Below are 18,810 nucleotides of genomic sequence, written 5' to 3'. Positions count from 1 at the left end.
TTAACCCTGGGCTTCTAGTATTCAGTTTCTAGGCAGAATATGTGTGTGTGATCAAAGTGGGGTGAGGTAGGGATAGTTTGCAAGGAATAACTGCTCAGTAGTAGCAGCAGCAGCAGCAGCAGCAGCAGCAGGCTAATGGTGAGGAGTGTACCCTTTATCTCTCATTTCATTCATCTTTCTCTAGAAAAAGATGAGCAGCTCTGTGGTGAGGCGTCTGGGCATTCCTGAGTGCATCTTGCTAGTAACACAGAGGATCACCAAATATCCTGTGCTGCTACAAAGAATACTGCAGCATACCAAAGGTAGGAGAAAAACTGCCATTTTCCACCTTGGTGAGCAAATGGCGATATGGACCTCAGAAACTTTGGCATTTTATAACTGGGCTTGTGGCATAGAAAGCACCCATTGCAAAACCTTTTAGCATCCCTTTGTGCTTGCTTGCTGAGAGACTGTTGTCTTAGGATATATTCTAGGTGAAAGAAAGCTGTCTCTACAGCAGCCTCCATTTCATGGAAATGGTCCTGCGGCTTCTGAAACCCTCATTCTTCTAAGTTGTTTCTGTTTAGTTCAATTGCACAAGTGTAGGTTTGTGTGGGTCTGCTGATTCTTCATGCCGCTTCTGGCAATGATCCCTGTTTTGGCACTTGTACTGTATCACGATGCTAATTTTACCTCCATACAGTTAGCTTGTCTCTCCACACCCCTACAAGCAAGGCACGCAAGAGCCAAAAAACACTCTAGGTGTGAAGAAGGGCCAGCTAAAGGGTTTAGCCAGGGGAGAGTTTGAAGGCCAGAGAGGGTTGGAGGGCTCCATTCGACCCCAAGCCCCAAGGTTCCCCACCTCAACTCTACACGAATTGAGAGAGATCTAAGTGTCACTGTCAAATGTGTGCTCAGCAAATAGCTGGGAGGGTCAGGGAAAGGGAACGTAAAAGAAGTTAGCTAAAGCTCAAGAGCTGGGCGAAAAGAATTAAGCGAGAACTGAAAGGTGGGTCTCCTTGTGTTTTAAGAAAACGACGAAGAACATCAAGATTTGGTGCTGTCCCTAAACCTGGTGAAGGAAGTAATCACTGCTGTGAACAGCAAAGTCAGCAACTACGAGAAGAAGATGCGCCTCAATGAAATCTACACCCGGACGGACAGCAAGTCTATCATGAGAATGAAGAGCGGGCAGATGTTCGCCAGAGAGGACCTGCGGCGCAGGAAGTTTGTCCGGGACGGGCCCATCTCCCTGAGAAATGCAGCCAGCAAACTGAAAGGTAAGTGAGTCCTGCCGTCTGTATTTCCTTCCTGTCCCTGTATATTGGATAAAGGTGTAATTTGTTGGACCCTCCACGGTGTCCACATTGGGACAGTCTTTTAAATTCCTAGACTGCTTAAGCACAGCTGCTTATTTAAAAATGTGCGCCCTGCATTTTCCCCAGTGGATTTCCAAAGGCCTACAGTACTTTAAAACTGTTGTGTTGTAAAGAGAGAGAAAAATCAGGACCATAATAACAGCCAATAAAGCCAGCAATATTGGCATAAGACGGCAGCAGCAGCAACCATTCACTTAGCAGTGAACCCCCATAAGCCTTTTGCAACTGCAATGCTTTAATGTGCTCTCCAAACCCCAGCCAAGATGAAGCAAGGTGAATCTCTCTAGGGTGGGACTTTGGATGTCACTGCTGCAAAGCTCCCATCCTGTGTAGCTGCCCACCAACAGGGCCTTGGGGGATGACCTTCATGCAGAGTTAACCCCCCAGGTGTTGCTGGACCCCGGCTCTTGTCATCCCTGACTATTGCCCCTATTAGATGGGGTTGATGGGAGTCGGAGCCCCCCAGTATTTGGAGGGCCACAGTTTTCCCCACCCCTGCATAGTAAGCTGCCTTATACCAAGTCAAACCATCGGCCCATCTAGCTCAGTATTATCTACTCTGACTGGCAGTGGCCTCTCCAGGATTTCAGAAGTGAGTCACTCCCAGTGCTACCTGTAGGGATATTTTTTTCCTGCACAGCCATGTGATGCTTCTGATGCATGTCACGTCCAGCACACAGACCCAGGTGGTACATCATACTTGCTGGACACTTGTTATATGGTACAGTGGTGCCTCGCAAGACGAAATTAATCTGTTCCGCGAGTCTCTTCGTCTTGCGGTTTTTTCGTCTTGCGAAGCACGGCTATTAGCGGCTTAGTGGCTATTAACGGCTTAGCGGCTTTAAGAAAAAGGAAACAAACTCGCAAGAACTAGCAAGACGTTTCGTCTTGCGAAGCAAGCCCATAGGGAAATTCGTCTTACGGAACGACTCAAAAAACGGAAAACCCTTTCGTCTAGCGAGTTTTTCGTCTTGCGAGGCATTCGTCTTGCGGGGCACCACTGTACCTGGGAAACTATCTGAATAGCAGTGGTGGATCCTAAAGAATTAATTGCTTCTTGTACAGCGTGATTCAGCTGGAATAGTGTTTAGCCCGGGGGGCTGTGGAAACCAAGTTTGCCATTGCCTTCTAAGTTGCTCCAGGATGTGCCACCTTCAGTCTGGGGTAAGGTTACCAGATTTTTTTCCAATGAATCCAGGGACACTTTTCAACTTCAATGGATTTTGTATGGGGACTGATTTGTAAATCCGGGGACTGTCCCTGGGAAACGAGGACATCTGGTAACCTTAGTCTGGGGGAGATGGTTAAACTCTCCTTCTGGGTGAACTCTCACCCTGGAGCATATTGGTTGTCCTGTAAGCATCCTGCCATGTGTCAAGGAGAATTCTCCTTTAGTTTCCAGAAACTAGTATTCCAGAAATACTTCATGTACAGTGAAATGATGAGCTGCAAACACTGCCATTGCTGCACCTTGTGGAAGAAACTTGCTGCTTGTGGCCACTACTTTTGGAAAAACTCCCCTTGACCTGACACTTTGGTCTTTTGATACTGATGGTTGTGGTGGGTGGATGGAGAGCTGCCTGCAGCCAATGAGAGTTATACGCAGCAAAAACCACTCCTTAGAAAAACAGCGTTTTAACACCTTTTCCTCTTAGGACAAAAGCATTGATTGTGAATAAGGAGCATTTGCGCTCTCCTGCCCACTTAGCCACCTCTTCCCTAAACTTCCAGGTCTCTTGAGGTTTAGAAATGAGCAAGTGTTTGTGTGTTTTTACATGGTCTGTTGTGTTTTTCTTTGCCAGAAGTCCAGGCTGTTCTCCTCTCAGATGTTCTGATATTTCTTCAGGAAAAGGACCAGAAATATGTGTTTGCATCTCTGGTAAGGTCTTTAGTACTTTCTAATCAATAATAATAATTATGATAAATATACATTTGGCTAAAAAATGAGTTACTGAATCAAAGAAGATTCTTGTATTTAGTTTTTGTTTGTTTTTAAAATTATCTGCTCCTTTCACTCCTTTTTACCATTTTTAAGGAAAGGCACACAGCCTCTGAATATATTTGTTTGGGGGCAAAAAATTCCTGGCTCCTATTTTCTCTGTGTACATTTTCCTTAGCATCTTTCAAATTTATTACTATTATTTTATTAAAGCACTTGCTCCCTTCTGGGCAAAGCTCACCGTTATTAAAAGAGCAAGAAATAGCAGGAATAAAGCAGCACATTAAAACAGCAGGACTGTACAGAATGAAATTACAAAATGGGATTTAAAAAGCTGGTTTTTAAAAATCTTTTCAAAAACCTATAAAATGCAATGGTGCTTTTGATCTTTAAGGGGGGGGGACCTCCAAAATGCCCAGTGGAGCAATGTCTTTATTAGAACCAACCAAAATGCCACAAGATTGCAGCAAGCGATTAAGTTCCCCAGAAGTCTTCATTGCATTAGCTGACCTCAAGGCCATAACATGCAGTAGTGGTTACCTAACTGTGCATTTCAAAAGTTTATTGTTCTCCTTTCCCATTCAGTCCTGCCCTTTGCAGAGACGCAGAAACGTATTTGGCAATCTGTGATGATGTTCCTGTGTTGGTATAAGTAAGGAAATATACTGTCAGGAAGCAACACACAGCTTAAGAGAGTCAGTTTCCGGACTCTCTGCAACACGAATGGGGCATCTGTGGCTCCCCAGATGTTGTTGGGCTCCAATTTCCATTAGCCGCAACCAGCGTGACCGGTGGCCAAAGATGCTGAGAACTGGACTCCAGGAACTTCTGAAGGGCCACTGGTTCTCCTCATCAGCTGTACAATGAATCCAATCTAAACCAACATCTAGAGCCCCATTTAGGCTCTGATTTAGGGCAGCTTCATTATATAGTAGGTGGACTTGTGTTGGACAAATCAGATCAGTAGTGAAGAGTTGAGCCAAGATGTTTTCCTAGTCCAAATTCTCCCTACCATTAAAACCTACTGAAATGCTTTAGGAAGTCGCTTGCTCTCATTCGCCACAGCATCTAAGATTGGCTGCAGGTAATGAAACTGATTTGTAAAAATGTTACATGGAAAAAATACGAGACACATTACACATACTTCTGTAAAACAAGAAAATCTTTAATAAAACAAAAACAAAAGATTGGCTGCAGGCTTGAGAAACTCCCTGCACCTGTGTGTGTGTGTTTAAACTGAAGTACTTTAGAGGGGGATATGTATTAAATAATCCATTGGTTAGGGCTTGTAGTGGTTAAGATAGAAAAGTAGGCCTGTCAGGCTGCATCAGATTGAAAGCTGATTGATTTGTTTTCCTCTCTTCTTCCCAAAAGGATCAAAAATCCACAGTGATATCTCTGAAGAAGCTGATTGTCCGAGAAGTAGCCCATGAGGAGAAGGGCTTGTTCCTTATCAGCATGGGAGGGAAGGACCCAGAAATGGTGGAAGTTCGCGCCAGCTCAAAGGAAGAGCGCAACAGCTGGATACAAAGCATCCAGGACACCATGAATACTATGTAAGCAGCTGGTGGTTGGTCTGCAGAATGCATGGGCATTGTGTGTGGAATGCAATTGCAATCAAGTTTAGGATTGGCTGTGTCTCTGTGGCAGGGTGGCATCAAGGTGGAGGCTGCCCTGGAGCATTGCTCTAGTATTTGAATGCTCTTAGGATGTGCAGGTCAAGGACCCACATGTCCATTTTTAATGGTGTTGTGGTGCCATGTTGAATGGAAGGACCATAGATCTGGTAGAGCATCTGCTTTGCATGCCTTCCGCAGCATCTCCAGCTAGCGCTGGGGCAGACCTCTGTTTGAAACCCTGGAGAGCAACTTTCCAGACAGGGTAGTGAGGGTACTGAGCTAGACAAGGGATGCAGGTGGCGCTGTGGACTAAACCACTGAGCCTCTTACGCTTGCTGATCGGAAGGTCGGCGGTTCGAATCCCCACGACGGAGTGAGCTCCTGTTGCTCTGTTCCAGCTTCTGCCAACCTAGCAGTTTGAAAGCATGCCAGTGCAAGTAGATAAATAGGTATCACTGCTGTGGGAGGGTAAATGGCTTTTCTGTGCACTCTGCCTTCCGTCATGATGTCCCGTTGCGGCAGAAGCAGTTTATAGTCATGCTGGCCACATGACCTGGAAAGCTGTCTTTGGACAAACATCAGCTCCCTTGACCTGAAAGCGAGATGAGAGCCACAACCCCATAGTTGCCTTTGACTGGACTTAACTGTCCAGGGGTTTTAACCTTACTGAGCTAGATGGACGAACGGCCTGATTCAGTTATAAGGCAGCTCTTCCTGTGTTCATAAGCTCGGTGTCCTTGCATCACATTGAATAAAAGGGAGGAGTTCCAAAATTTCTGGCCAGCTCAAGCATTCTACATGCTGATTGTTGTTGTAAACTATTAAACAGGACTATATAGTAAGCAGGCATGCAAAAGACACAGATCCCTTTGTTGGAAAAAGGTCTATGTGTAACTGAGCTGTGTTGACATCGTTGTTAAAGTTAATGAGGTATACAAAAGCAATTCTAAGATACGCTAATCCACTGCATTTCTGCAGTTTAATCATCAATCAACCACTTTGCTTTTTTAGCCGCAGGCTGCTAAAACTGAATTGTTATATAAATAAGTAGCATCTGTACATACAGCTGAGTATCGTGTCTATATACGACTTTAAATGAGCATAAAACTAAATATGACTGATAGTGTCTTACTGTAAACTTAAATAAACCAGGAAAAGATGTACCGCCAGATGAGAATTCAGTACAAATAGCAACAAAATAAACAAATTACTAAATAATGCAAGTTACAAATCCATCCGATGCAAAATTTCCCAATGCTGGACATCAGTAGGCAAAATTGGCCACCTACTGGCCGACTTACTGTAATGTTTGTTAAAAGTTTGCTTATATTCAAGTCCAGGCATTCTAAGCCCTGCCAGAAATCTTGTCGCCTCTGCAAAGAATGAAAGCCTTTTCCTTCCCTCCTAAAACATTTGCTTCCCACTGACATCCCAAATGAGCACTTCAGGGGTTTCAAAAAAGATGCAGAGATGTTGATGTTTTTCCTGCCGTGTTCTACTCTGTTTTGGCTCTCCCTGCAGGGATAAGGAAGAAGATGAAGGCATCCCTAGTGAATCGGAGGAGGAAAAGCGGGTGCTTGACACCAAAGCCCGGGAACTGAAAGGTAAAAACAACAGAAGCTGCGGCCAAAACATTTGCCTAAAACATGCCATAAATGTGGAGAGCTGGGGAACCAATGCCCATCCAAATATGAGAGTCCTAAGCCCAGCAGCCCCAACCACTGTGGTCAGTGATGATGGCACTAACTGGAGGGCCACAGGCCTTTTAGAAGCTACCCAGTAAATTTCGGTGTTTTGATTCCAAATGCCTTGTACTGAGACCTAACTCGCTAATTATAGCACTGCACTGGCTCTTAAACCTCCCCTCACTTACTCTATATATATTGGCTCAATTCATATGTAACACTGAGCCAAACCATGGTTTAGTGTGAATGTGCCGGGCTCCCAGAGGTAGCTCATTGTGGCCACTTCGTTCCTCCTCTAGTCTTGCTGCTGCTGTGAGCTGAACCACAGTTTTGTTTTAACTTGTCATTCAAACCCATGCTTTGTCTCGCTCGAGATAAACTTTCGGAAGCTAAACCTAAGCCAGCTTTTGCAAACCTGGGGGTCTCCGGATGTTACATGACTACAACTCCCATCAGCCCCATTTGTTAGCCAAGCTGGCTAGGATGGGTGGGAATCTCAGTTGAACATCTGGAGGGCTCCACACTGTCTACACATTCTTAGCCGGAAGGAATAATGGTCTGACTAGGTACAGTGTTGGTTTGCTTTGCATCAGTTTGCCTTGCCCTGTCCCCTCATTTTGCAAAGCATCCTTTCCCCATGATAATAACTCTCTGTGACCAGAGTTTCTCTCGATTCCTGTGATTCCCTGACTCGCCAGAAGGTGGGGCCTGGGTCTCAGTGATTGTGAGTCCCACCGAGTTGCCGAGGCACATTCTGTGTTCTGCAGCAATTCTTCGACTGACCTTCCCCTTCTACCCCACAGAACAGCTCCATCAAAAAGACCAGCAGATTATCACACTGTTGGAGGAGAAGGAGAAGATCTTTCGGGACATGACAGACTGCAGTGGGCATGAGGACAGCTCAGGGGCTAGGACCTTGTTCCGGGCAAACACAGAAGAGGCACCCAAGGGGGAAAGTGTGATGAAGAGCGTGATAAATGAAGGTAAGCTTCCATTCACTGCCGTCTCCCCAGAAGGAAATGTATATTCACCTGTATATTCAGCCTTAGCAAATGCACAGTAGCTCAGGGGCGGCAGTGTCTGCTTCGCATGCAGAAGGTTCCAGGTTCAATTCCTGGCATCTTCAGGTGAGGGCAGGGAGCATCATCTCCTGTCTGGAGGCCTGGGAGCTGCTGCCAGTCAGTGTAGACAATCCTGAGCTAGGATGCAGGGATCTAAACTGCAGCAAAGGTGAGACAGATCTAATGTGGCTACACAGATTTAATTCAGGAGATGAAGTTGGAATTGGTCCCCTGTTTTGTCCACCACTTTGCCCCAAGTCAGGGGGCATAGTCTCCCAGCCAGGACACCTGCGCTTGGTGGCATGCGCACCCACACACCATCATTTCAAATCTCTCCTGAACCCACAACCCAATTCTTAATCTCTTAAACTTCATCCTTTTCTGAAACTTAAGCCTAAGCCAGCTTTTGCCAACCCGGTGTTCCTCAGACGTTTTGGACTCCCAACTCCCATCAGCCCTACCTAGCCTGTTGACTGTTGCAGTTATTAGATGTTGCTGCTCTTGGGGAGTTTTGTTTATAGGGAAAGTAAAGACTGATTGGGGACACGGGTGGCGCTGTGGGTTAAACCACAGAGCCTAGGACTTGCCGATCAGAAGGTCGGTGGTTCGAATCCCTGTGACGGGGTGAGCTCCCGTTGCTTGGTCCCTGCTCCTGCCAACCTAGCAGTTCGAAAGCACATCAAAGTGCAAGTAGATAAATAGGTACCGCTCTGGCGGGAAGGTAAACGTCGTTTCCGTGCGCTGCTCGGGTTCGCCAGAAGTGGCTTAGTCATGCTGGCCACATGACCCGGAAGCTGTACGCCGGCTCCCTTGGCCAATAAAGCAAGATGAGCGCCGCAACCCCAGAATCGTCCGCGACTGGACCTAATGGTCAGGGGTCCCTTTACCTAAAGACTGATTGCCGAAAGGTCCCAATACATAAGCACATTTATTTTGGCTAAGGCTGATGGGAATTGTAGTCTTAACACTTCTGTAGGGCACCAGGTTGCCAAAGTCTAGCATAAGCATTTATAATTTCATTTGCACGTCTTCTTGCCCTGTTTCTCTTGCCTCAGTCGCCCTTCCTCTTTGTCTCAGTGCAGATTGGGAGTTTTTTCTGGGTTCAGGGACTTTTCATCTTAATGTTACTCTCTCTGTAAGGCCCTGTGTGCTTTGCAAGCATTGGATGAATCCTCATGATGTCTAGCTTGAACGCAGGTGACTTTGCAGACTCCCATAAGCCACCCACCACTGCCTTCACAACTTAGTTTCTTCCTAACATTCAGATCTGCCTTAGCAGGTTAGCATGAATGTAGTTTGGTCATATAATCAACTTTTTCTGGTTGCTTGCTTCTTCTCCTTTCAGTTGAGCTGTTGCAAGGGTTGGTGAGCAGGAGCCTCGGAAGTGCCCTTGGGCAACAGATGAGCAGCCTCACCTTGGAGCAAGAGGGCGTGGGACCCGTCTCCCTCCCCAGGAGGGCAGAGACATTTGGAGGATTTGACAGTCACCAAATGAATGTCTGCAAGGGTGAGTATCCTTTTCACCTCTTCCCCAGGCACCATGGTGTTCCCTAGAACTTCACACTGCTTTTGTGTTGATCTTTGCATGCCCATCCCCTCCTGAGCTTGCGTCCAAGGTAAAATAAAAGGTAAAGGGACCCTTGACCATTAGGTACAGTCATGGCCGACTCTGGGGTTGCGGCGCTCATCTCGCTTTATTGGCTGAGGAAGCCGGCGCACAGCTTCCAGGTCATGTGGCCAGCATGACTAAGCCACTTCTGGTGAACCAGAACAGCACATGACAGCACATGGAAACGCCATTTACCTTCCCGCCAGACCTATTTATCTACTTGCACTTTGATGTGCTTTCAAACTGCTAGGTTGGCAGGAGCAGGCACCGAGCAACGGGAGCTCACCCCGTCATGGGGATTCGAACCGCTGACCTCCTGATCAGCATGCACTAGGCTCTGTGGTTTAACCCACAGGGCCATCCGCATCCCTTGCGTCCAAGGTCTTCGTATTAATTTGCAAATTCCTGAACAGCTTAGGTCTGGGATACCTTGAGGGACTGCCTGAACCCTTTTGCTTCAGTTCGATTGCTGAGATCATCTGTAGAAGTTTTGCAGGTTGTCCCCCAAGGTGGTGAGGCTCATTTGACATCAACATGAAACCGAGCCTTTAGTGGCATTGGCCCAATCTTGTGGGATGCTTTTCCCATGGAGATTCAGCAGGCATCTTTTGTGTTGGTTTTGAAATGTTTGCTGAAAAATTCCTTACGCTGTGACTCTCATGCAGACCATTTAAACATTTTATTAAAATCTGTTTATTCCATTTACATTCCCACTCTTCCTCCTGAAGGAGTCTATGGTGAGAAACTTATCAATAAAAATCACACACACACACAAAATATTTCCAACAGCGATTTCAGGGTTGGCAGGGACCATTTCTTTCATGGATGATAGTATTTTTAAATTCCTCCTGAAAGTCAATAATGAGGGAGCTGCTACAGACAAGGCCCTTTCAACTGGACATAGAAAACTTTTTTCTTTCTTTTTTGGTTTCTGAATGTACACAGAACAAAGAATCTCTGTATGGTGTCACCCCCTGCCCCTGGAATATTCCATGCATATGCAATGTAAATTATACAGTCAAATATTAAGTATGTTTGTATAATACTTAAGAGTTGATTGTACAAGTTAAAGTATTTTCTGTGCTCCATCTTAGCAGATTGCCTCAGAATATTGCCACTATTTTCTGAAATAGTTAGTGACCTGTAATTCTAGATGTGTATTTGTGTGTGTATGATTGCTGTAAACTACTTTTTAAAAAATGATTTTTACAAATTTAAAGGAAGTGGAGGACTTCCTTTCAAACAAGGATGTGGAGAGGTGGTTCTAGACTGCCCTCAGCTCTATGGCTGGAATATTGCAATCATTCTATGTTTTTTCCTGGGCCTAAGGAACTCACGTTAACATCTGACTTTTCAGGGGTGGAAAAGGTTGAAGGAGACGATGTGCAGGATCTTCGGAGGACAGAGTCGGACAGTGTTTTGAAGAAGGTATGGAACTGAGGAGGGTCCTTCACTTAGCAGTAGATGCATTGCCTATAGGGCTGTCAATGGCTACTAACCGTGACAACAGTGCTCTGCCACCAAAGTCAGAGGCAGCTTCTGAATACCAGTTGCTGGAAGCCACAGCAGGGGGTGGGGTGAGGGAGTCCTCTAGCGCTTGCAGGTTTCCCACAGGCACCCAGTTGGCCACTGTGACAACAGGCTGCTGGAGTAGGTGGACCATTGGCCTGATCCAGCAGGCCTTTTCTTGGGATGTTCTTCTGTCCATTCCCTAGCATCTCCAGCTATTAAGACCTTGGAGTGCAAATTGGAAGAGACAGTGTTGTATCCAATGTGCCAGAGGTCTAGAACAGAAATACAGACTGGGATAAAAGCCTTCACTAAAAAGGCACATTTTAAAAAAAGGTCTCTGTGGCGATCACACAGGGCCCCCGGACGTTTCACAGTCTATTGACCCTGTGCCACCACCCCGCTTCTCACGGAGACACACGGAGTCCAGACAGTTGTTAACATAAACAAATAATCAAGTTTATTTTTAAATGCAGGAAAGGGGTATGGTTGCAGTTTATTTTTCTCTTGTCAGTTTCCTAATCTTAGTTCCTAACAACCCCAAACTGAATTATTCCCAACTATCTATCTGACTCCACCTAACAATTCCTCTCACTCTCTCACAGTACAACTCTACCAACCCACTGCCTATTCCACCCTCTTCCTTCTTCCACACCTAAGCCTCAACTCCCAACTCCCAAACCTCAACTGACTTTCAAAACCTCCCACTCTATCTTTTACTCCCTCTTGCATTCTCACTGGCCAATCACATCACACCCATTTTAACCCTTTCCTTGACCCAAACTAGGAGGCAAACGCCACAGTCTCCCATGTGGGTGCCCACCCAGACAATTTCCTTGGGGCTCATTCTGGCTCATTCAGCAGCGCCTTATTTTTCCTCCTGAAAAACATGAACTTTGAGGCGGGTGGCGCTGTGGGTAAAAGCCTCAGCGCCTAGGGCTTGCCGATCAAAAGGTCGGCGGTTCGAATCCCCGCGGCGGGGTGCGCTCCCGCTGCTTGGTCCCAGCGCATGCCAACCTAGCAGTTCAAAAGCACCCTTGGGTGCAAGTAGATAAATAGGGACCGCTTACTAGCGGGAAGGTAAAGGACGTTCCGTGTGTTGCGCTGGCTCGCCAGATGCAGCTTGTCACGCTGGCCACGTGACCCGGAAGTGTCTCCGGACAGCGCTGGCCCCCGGCCTCTTGAGTCAGATGGGCGCACAACCCCAGAGTCTGTCAAGACTGGCCCGTACGGGCAGGGGTACCTTTACCTTTACCTTATTTAAAGAAAGAAGACAGGAGTGCCTGGCGTGCTCTGGTCCATGGGGTCACGAAGAGTCAGACACGACTAAACGACTAAACAACAACAATTTAAACAAACAAAATAAAAAATAATCACCGTTCTGGAACATTAAAACCCCTTCATATAAAGCCTTGTTTTTAATTATTTTATTTTATTTTGTTCACACTGACTGGCAGAGAGGGTCCTTCCAGCCCTGCCTGGAAGTTGAGCGTGGGACCTTCTGCATGCAAGGCAAATGCTCTACCTCTGAGCTGCAGCCTTGTCTCCCCTTTCTAAAGAGTTTGAGGCAAAATGGACTAAACACCCGATGCGAGGCATGGGCAGGCAACCTGTGGGCCTCCAAATTTTGTTGGATTCCATCTCCCCACAGCTGCAGGCGCCGTGGCCAATGTGTCAGGGATGATGGGAGTTGTAGTCCATCCATAAGTGGAGGGTCACAGGTTGTCTCCTCCTGGGGATCAGTGTTGCTGCCTGAGGCTGACTTTGATCCTTGCTATCTTTCCTCTGCCTTGTTCTCATTAAGACTGTCTGATCTCTTCCCAGGGAGGAACAGCTAACTTGATGTTTGTGCTGAAAAGGAACAATGAGGTAAACATTCCTGTTCTCACTTCGCCTTCTTTGCTGAGGAACACAGCCAAAGGAACCTGGTCTCTGCTTTTCAGGATCACGGTTTCCAAAGCAGCATGCAACACAATTAAAAACAACCGAAACGTTTTAAACCAGCAGGGAAATAGAACAAAAACTCGATATCCAAAGAATATGGGTGCTTCCAGACGAGGGTCTAATCTGCAGATGGGTTGTTGCAAGAAGACTTTAAAATAAATAAAAAATAGCAGATTTCCCCTGGAAAGGATATCCATGCTAAGTTTGTGGAAGGGGCAGGATACGGGCTTGCATTTTGATGCCAAACACATTGTGTGGACTTCAAAACAATTTTGCATGCATGAGGAGCACCCATCTCACAATGAACACCAGTCCAGAACACTCTCTGTTGTGTCGGATGCTTGATCAGTGTTACAGAGGCTCACTTGAGGTTGGCTAATGGTTGATCAATAGTAGAGTGTGCTCTCCCTTCTGCCCCTCTTGGGCTAAAACACTGCAGCAGATCAGTGTCGCCAGTAACTGAATCAGCAGCTGACATCAGTTTCTTTCTTTTTTTTCCCTCCTGCAGCAAGTTCTCCAGAGCATCACTCACCTCCACAGCTTGCTGGGCATGTTGCAGGTAAGTAAGTCCCAGGACGAGGGGGTGGGGAGGAATACTGCCATTGGCCAAGGGCTCTTTGCCATGTGGATTCTCTGCTTGCACAATGCACCATGTAATATTGGCTTAGAGTCTTCACAAGCCATATCAGAAGGGTTGGGGTGCTTGGGCTTAAACTAAGCTTCCCTCTGCTGCTGTACTTGCTGGCAGGATGTTGGGGGAGCCCTCAGTTCTAGCAAGGGGTCCAGCGAACTAAAGGGTCTCTCCCAGAAGCAGAGATGATTATGTGCAAGGGAAGAACATGGCATTGGTGTTGTCAGGGTACAATGCCAGCCCTGTTGCGTGGAGAGGTCCGACACAGAGGGAGCTGCCTCATACCAACTTGGGCCATGGGCACAACTAGTTCTGTCTTGTCTACACCACAAGTAGGAGACCTTTTTCAAGCCGAGGGCCACCTTCCCTCGCTGGCAGCCTTCTGGGAGCCACGTGATAATGGGGCCAAACTGGGCATGGCCAGAAATACACCACTCTTAGTCTCCATCCAGGCAAATAAGAGGTATTATCACAGTTCAAGGACACATTGCAGCCAGGCAAGAACACTAAAGGAGGGTGCAGGGCCAGGACCAGAGGACAACATGGTATAGGGAAGTGACATGGCCTGAGTAGAACTCCAAGTTCAGATATAGAAGTCTAGAGAGCCACATATGGGCTCAGGTTCCCCATCTCTTCTCTACAACACCTGGTAGTGGCAATCCAAGGAAAGGAGTCTCTTCCTGTCCTTTCAGAGAAGCGGCTCTCCGGGCCCTTCCTGGAGAGAGCAGGGGTTGAACTGGAGGGCAGGGCATCTCCTGCATGCAAAGCCCCGAGCTCCAGCCTTCCCTAAGCCTTCCCTCCCTTCCCCAGGCTGTTGTCGTGCAGCAGGACACCTACATTGAGGACCAGAAGCTTCTCCTGACGGAGAGGGCCCTGACCCGCAGCTCCCTGCGCCCCAACTCCCTGATTGAGCAGGAGAAGCAGCGCAGCCTGGAGAAGCAGCGGCAGGAGCTGGCCAACCTGCAGAAGCAGCAGGCCCAGCACCAGGAGGAGAAGCGGAAGAGGGAGCGGGAGTGGGAGGCCCGCGAGAAGGAGGTGGCGGAGCGGGAGGCCCGGCTGGCCCAGCGGGAGGAGCAGCTCCAGAAGGGGCACCACAGCCTGGAGAAGGAGCTGGAGGAGCTGCAGCAGAAGAAGGCCACCTACCAGCTTGATCTGGAGCACCTCCGCGCAGCCCAGAAGCAGCTGGAGAAGGAGAAGGAGCAGCTCAAGAGGGACATGGAGCAGATCTCCCAGCTGCGGGCAGAGCCCAACCACAGTCCCGTAAGTCACCTTCTCACTCTAGTTTTTGGCAAAGGCAGATGCGTATAGGAAGCCACCTTGTACTGAGTCTGATCCCACTGGCCCACATGAGAAGACTTGAGCCTTTTCAGAAACCAGACCCACCTTCTAACAGGAGACCTGTTTTGGTTATTTTTGTAAAACTTCATATTTGCATGGCCGTAGTGCTGCAGCTGTGACCCATCTTAGACCCAGTGCTGGGTCCTTACTTACCAGTTGAAGCTCAGTGGGGCAACTCTCCAGGGTTTCGGGGTAGCCCTATTTGAGAAAGCAAAGCTTTTCTGCCTCTCACTTAACAGTAGATCCTGGGGGCATCCAAGGAAGCTGATTGAAGGCTTCAGAACAGATGAAAGAAAGCATCTCCTCGCACCGTGCATATTAAGCAGTGAAGCTCACTCCCACTGAAGGCAGTGATGGCCACCGAGTTGGATGACTTGGAAAGAGAATTAGACAAATTCATGGGGGAGAAGGGCTATCAGTTGCCGCTAGACGAGATGGCAGTGCTGTGCCTTCACAGCTGGAGGTAGTCATGCCTCTGAATATCAATTGCTGGAAACAGCAGGAGAGGAGGGTGTTCTTGTGCTTGGGCCCTGCTTAGTTTCCCACAGGCCATCCTGTGATCTCTTCCTAGCGGAAAATTGTTGCGGAACAGATTGCGCAGCCAAATCACCTGCAGACTGCTCATTGCAAAACAGTGTCGCACTGGCTTAAACCATCCAGTAGGCAGCCTTTTATTTTCAAGGCGGGGAGGGATTGCTCCTATCCATGTGACGCCTGGACTGCTGGTCCCGCCGCCACCACACCTGTTTCACTTCTACCACTTGTTTTGCCTCCTGCCTTGCAGCTTTCCAACCAGCACGGCAAGATGACCAGGACACCTTCCCTTCCTGTGCCCGACGACTCGTCTTCCAGGCAACAGGGCCATTTGGAGAAAGAACTGTCTGCGTCGCCCAAAAGGAACAGCCTCACAAGGACGCACAAGGAGAAAGGCGCTTTCCACCTGCTTGGCACGACGACGTCGAGCCAAGCCAACAAGGCAGCTGACGGACAGGGTCAGGTGCAGAACCGCCTCTTTGGCTTGGCCAAGCCAAAGGAGAAGAAGGAGAAGAAGAAGAAGGGCAAAGGGCACCGTTCTCAGCCAGCCGGTAAGCAAAGGGCTCTTTCTACCTGCTAAGAGGTCTTCATGTCTCTTGGAGCCAAGGGAGTTAAGACGCATGAGACCTCCTTCCACCAGCTTACCTGCAGTGGTTGCTGCTGCCCATTGAGACAGATAGGGCAGAAGGCTGGGAGGCTCAACTGAAGGTGGTGCCAGAGCCAATTAATTATAGCTTTGTCCCCATCTTCCTCGTCCCTGCTAAGTTGTACAAGGGCAACACTGAGACTTGGGGAGGAGGAAGCAAACAGCCATAGTTACCCCCTGAGCCGGTTGTAAGTAAGAAGGCAGACAAGTGGGGCGCTGGCTCTGGGCAGACTGAGGTTAGTGGGGCAGTGCCCCATTTGCCATAATGGACCAGCCCTCACACCTGGAAAGGAAGCAGCTATTTGGAGCAGGGAAGGAAGAGGCAGCAGCAGGCAAGCCCTGTTTGGACACTTAGAAGAAATAAGAAGTGGGGAAGGGGAAGAGGTGCCTTTTAAACGATGTGGGCAATCTTCTCCAGGGTCCACTGGCGGAGGAAGAGGAGTGCGGGGGGAGCGCACCGCCCCCAGCAGAGCGATCCCAGCAGGGTGCCATTGTGGCTGCCCCCCCCCCCTGTGCTGGGCGCCCTGCCCCAGCAGGCAGCGTGCCCCGCCCCCAGGATGCACACCGCCCCCGCCTGCTCTCCGCCCCCCGGTGCCGGAGCATGAAGCGCTGCCACTGCCAGGGTCATATGATTCTCAGGGCTAGGATTTGGGTGCACCATGCCTGATGTGAACTGCTTGCAGTTCTTTCCTCTGGTGCGGACAGGAGAGAATTGGTTCCTCTGTAGCTCCTGACGTGCCTTGGAAAGGGAATCAGAAATCTGCCGCTACAACAGTCTGTCACTACTGCCTGCTTTGAAGGCACAGGTTTGTTGCCCAAGGAAAGATTCGTTGTGATACCCAGTGGTGGGGTTGAAAGCAGGTCAGGAGCACCTTCAAGGTTGCGTTTGGAATATTTAATTTGGGCATTAAGGTCTTCACAGCTATGAGCAGGGAGAGCAGGAAATACGTGCCCCTTCTGCATGGTCCTGATGTCGTTTGCTTGTGATTTCCTTCCCTTGTCCAGAGGCTCAGTCGCCAGAAGCAGCACCGGAGGGCGAGGAAATCTTCTGCTGACCCCACTGTTCCACCTCCTGCAAGGATGAGGCTGCCCCGTGCTGTGCCCTGCAGAGCGCTCCCCAGCACAGGGCAGATGCAGCAGCGACTCTTGTCTGCCTTGAACTGAATTGTCCTTGCAGCGCAAACCCACCTGCGTGCCTACAATTTGCAGCCTGCTCCATGACTGCTGGCTCTGCCCGTGTCCTGGATCCATGACCTTTTAAAAGGCAGCAGGGGAGGCAAAAGCTTCAGACTCTGGGTGTGGCCAGACTGGGCGGGCTTGGTTTTGGCTGCACGTGTCTCTCTGAAAGGAAAAGAAAAGCATCCATTCTGTGTGCAATGCTGGCTGTTAAGACAGACACTCCCTGCTTCTGTTTTCATCTCCAAAGATTGGGGGGAAAGTGCACCCCAGGTGGCAGCTTGGCTGATCTTCTATTGGGGAAGTCCACCAAAAACCATCGCCCTCTATAGCAAAAGCATGGGGCTCTTTAATGCAATGTTTTCTACATTGCCATATATATAGATAGTACTGTATATATACTTATATATAAATATAAATATAGAAAATGTAGCTGTATATCCGTTGGGGTATGCTTTAATTCTGTACAGAAAAAAGCTGGCTGAGCTTAGCTCTTCCCTAAAGGTTTAGCTGAAACTGTTCAGGGACTGTGTTGATATTAAATATCTCTTTACTTGTTGGCACTCTGTTCTAGTGCTTCTTCCACTGGCAAAAACACCTTCTCCCCCAAAATATCCATCTGTGTGTTGGGGAATGGACTCAAGGCCACGTAGCGGCAAATTGGCCAACTCAGTTAGGAAGGTGGTTTCCCATTAGAGAGGCTCTGAGGACCTGTTTGCACACAGTGTAAGTTGTGCCGCAGGATCCACACACAGGTGCATTGTGGGAATACTGGAGGCACTTGGCTGGTTCACAGTTCCAGGGACAGTATCGGGCATCTTCTGCTTGATAGAAGCAAAAGTGTAAGAATGGATTTGAGCTGGCTAAGGCTACCAAGTCGGAATGAAATATGAACGGGCAATCTTTGAAAATTGAGAGAGATGGAGTGTATGTTTTAGGGACAGGGAAGGGGAATCTGTGGCTCTTGAGACTCCAGTTCCCATCATCCCTGACTGCTGGCCATGCTGGCTGAGGCTGATGGGAGCTGTAGTCCAACAACTTCTTAAGAGCTACATGCACCCCCTTCCCTTCTTCAGAAGCCACTTCAGGAAAGCCGCAACAGGCCAATGTTTAAATCACAACTACTCTCAAGTCCCTTTTGAAATGAGCACAAGGGAAGGCCTGACTCCCTGGCCCAAGAACACCTCCTTTCCCAGCTCTCCCATCTCAGCCTTCAGTATTAATAGTAGTTTCAACTAGAAAGCCACTAATTCACCATAGATATCACTGACTGCTTTTGCCCAAGAGATGGTTAGAGGCAAAAATCAACAGCAGCCCAAATTCTTATTTCTCTTCCCTTGGCTTTCTGCTTTTTGCTTTTCTCCAAATTTGCTGGTTCATCTCTTTGCTAGAAGTGCTACCTTGATAGCCATTTTGAAGGGTGTTCAACTGATGGCAACTTGGGTGGGAAATGAGCCATATAAGCAGAAGTGCAATGGCCTTTCATTTCCATGTAGCTTCTGGTAAGGGGAACTTGGCGGGTGAGCGAACGCTGTGGCCTTCCAATTGCAGTAGGACTCCAACTCCCATCAGCCCCCCTGCCTGCACAGTCAAATGGTCAGGGATGATGGGAGTTGTAGTCAGACAACCGCTAGAGGGCCACAGTTTTGCCACCTTTAAGAATTGCAAAGTTCCAAATCTGGCATCACAGGTTGTGTCAGTGCAGACCATCATTTTGAGGTGGAAGAGATAAATAATGCCCCTCCCAACTGATAAAATGGT

The 18,810-nt window shown here is 48.2% G+C and overlaps 1 protein-coding gene across 7 annotated transcripts in view; it reads left to right on the top strand.

Moving 5' to 3' along the window:
* Positions 1-17,612, top strand: part of AKAP13 (A-kinase anchoring protein 13) — a 245,561-nt gene extending 227,949 nt beyond the window's left edge. For all 7 annotated transcript variants that reach the window (XM_077918966.1, XM_077918969.1, XM_077918967.1 and 4 more), the window contains 13 exons: positions 185-302; positions 1,011-1,259; positions 3,161-3,237; positions 4,672-4,853; positions 6,438-6,520; positions 7,405-7,584; positions 9,008-9,169; positions 10,629-10,699; positions 12,605-12,649; positions 13,233-13,283; positions 14,166-14,615; positions 15,478-15,778; positions 16,879-17,612. In XM_077918966.1, the coding sequence (XP_077775092.1) occupies positions 185-302; positions 1,011-1,259; positions 3,161-3,237; positions 4,672-4,853; positions 6,438-6,520; positions 7,405-7,584; positions 9,008-9,169; positions 10,629-10,699; positions 12,605-12,649; positions 13,233-13,283; positions 14,166-14,615; positions 15,478-15,778; positions 16,879-16,928 (2,019 nt within the window). In that variant the 3' untranslated portion in view covers positions 16,929-17,612. The remainder of the gene's footprint in view (positions 1-184; positions 303-1,010; positions 1,260-3,160; positions 3,238-4,671; positions 4,854-6,437; positions 6,521-7,404; positions 7,585-9,007; positions 9,170-10,628; positions 10,700-12,604; positions 12,650-13,232; positions 13,284-14,165; positions 14,616-15,477; positions 15,779-16,878) is intronic.
* Positions 17,613-18,810: the final 1,198 nt, after the last annotated feature.

Source organism: Podarcis muralis, chromosome 14 (genome assembly GCF_964188315.1).
Source record: "Podarcis muralis chromosome 14, rPodMur119.hap1.1, whole genome shotgun sequence".
NCBI classification, from domain to species: Eukaryota; Metazoa; Chordata; class Lepidosauria; order Squamata; family Lacertidae; genus Podarcis; species Podarcis muralis.
The sequence above is the reverse complement of the archived record's forward strand: the minus strand, read 5'-3'. Positions and strand labels throughout refer to the sequence as shown.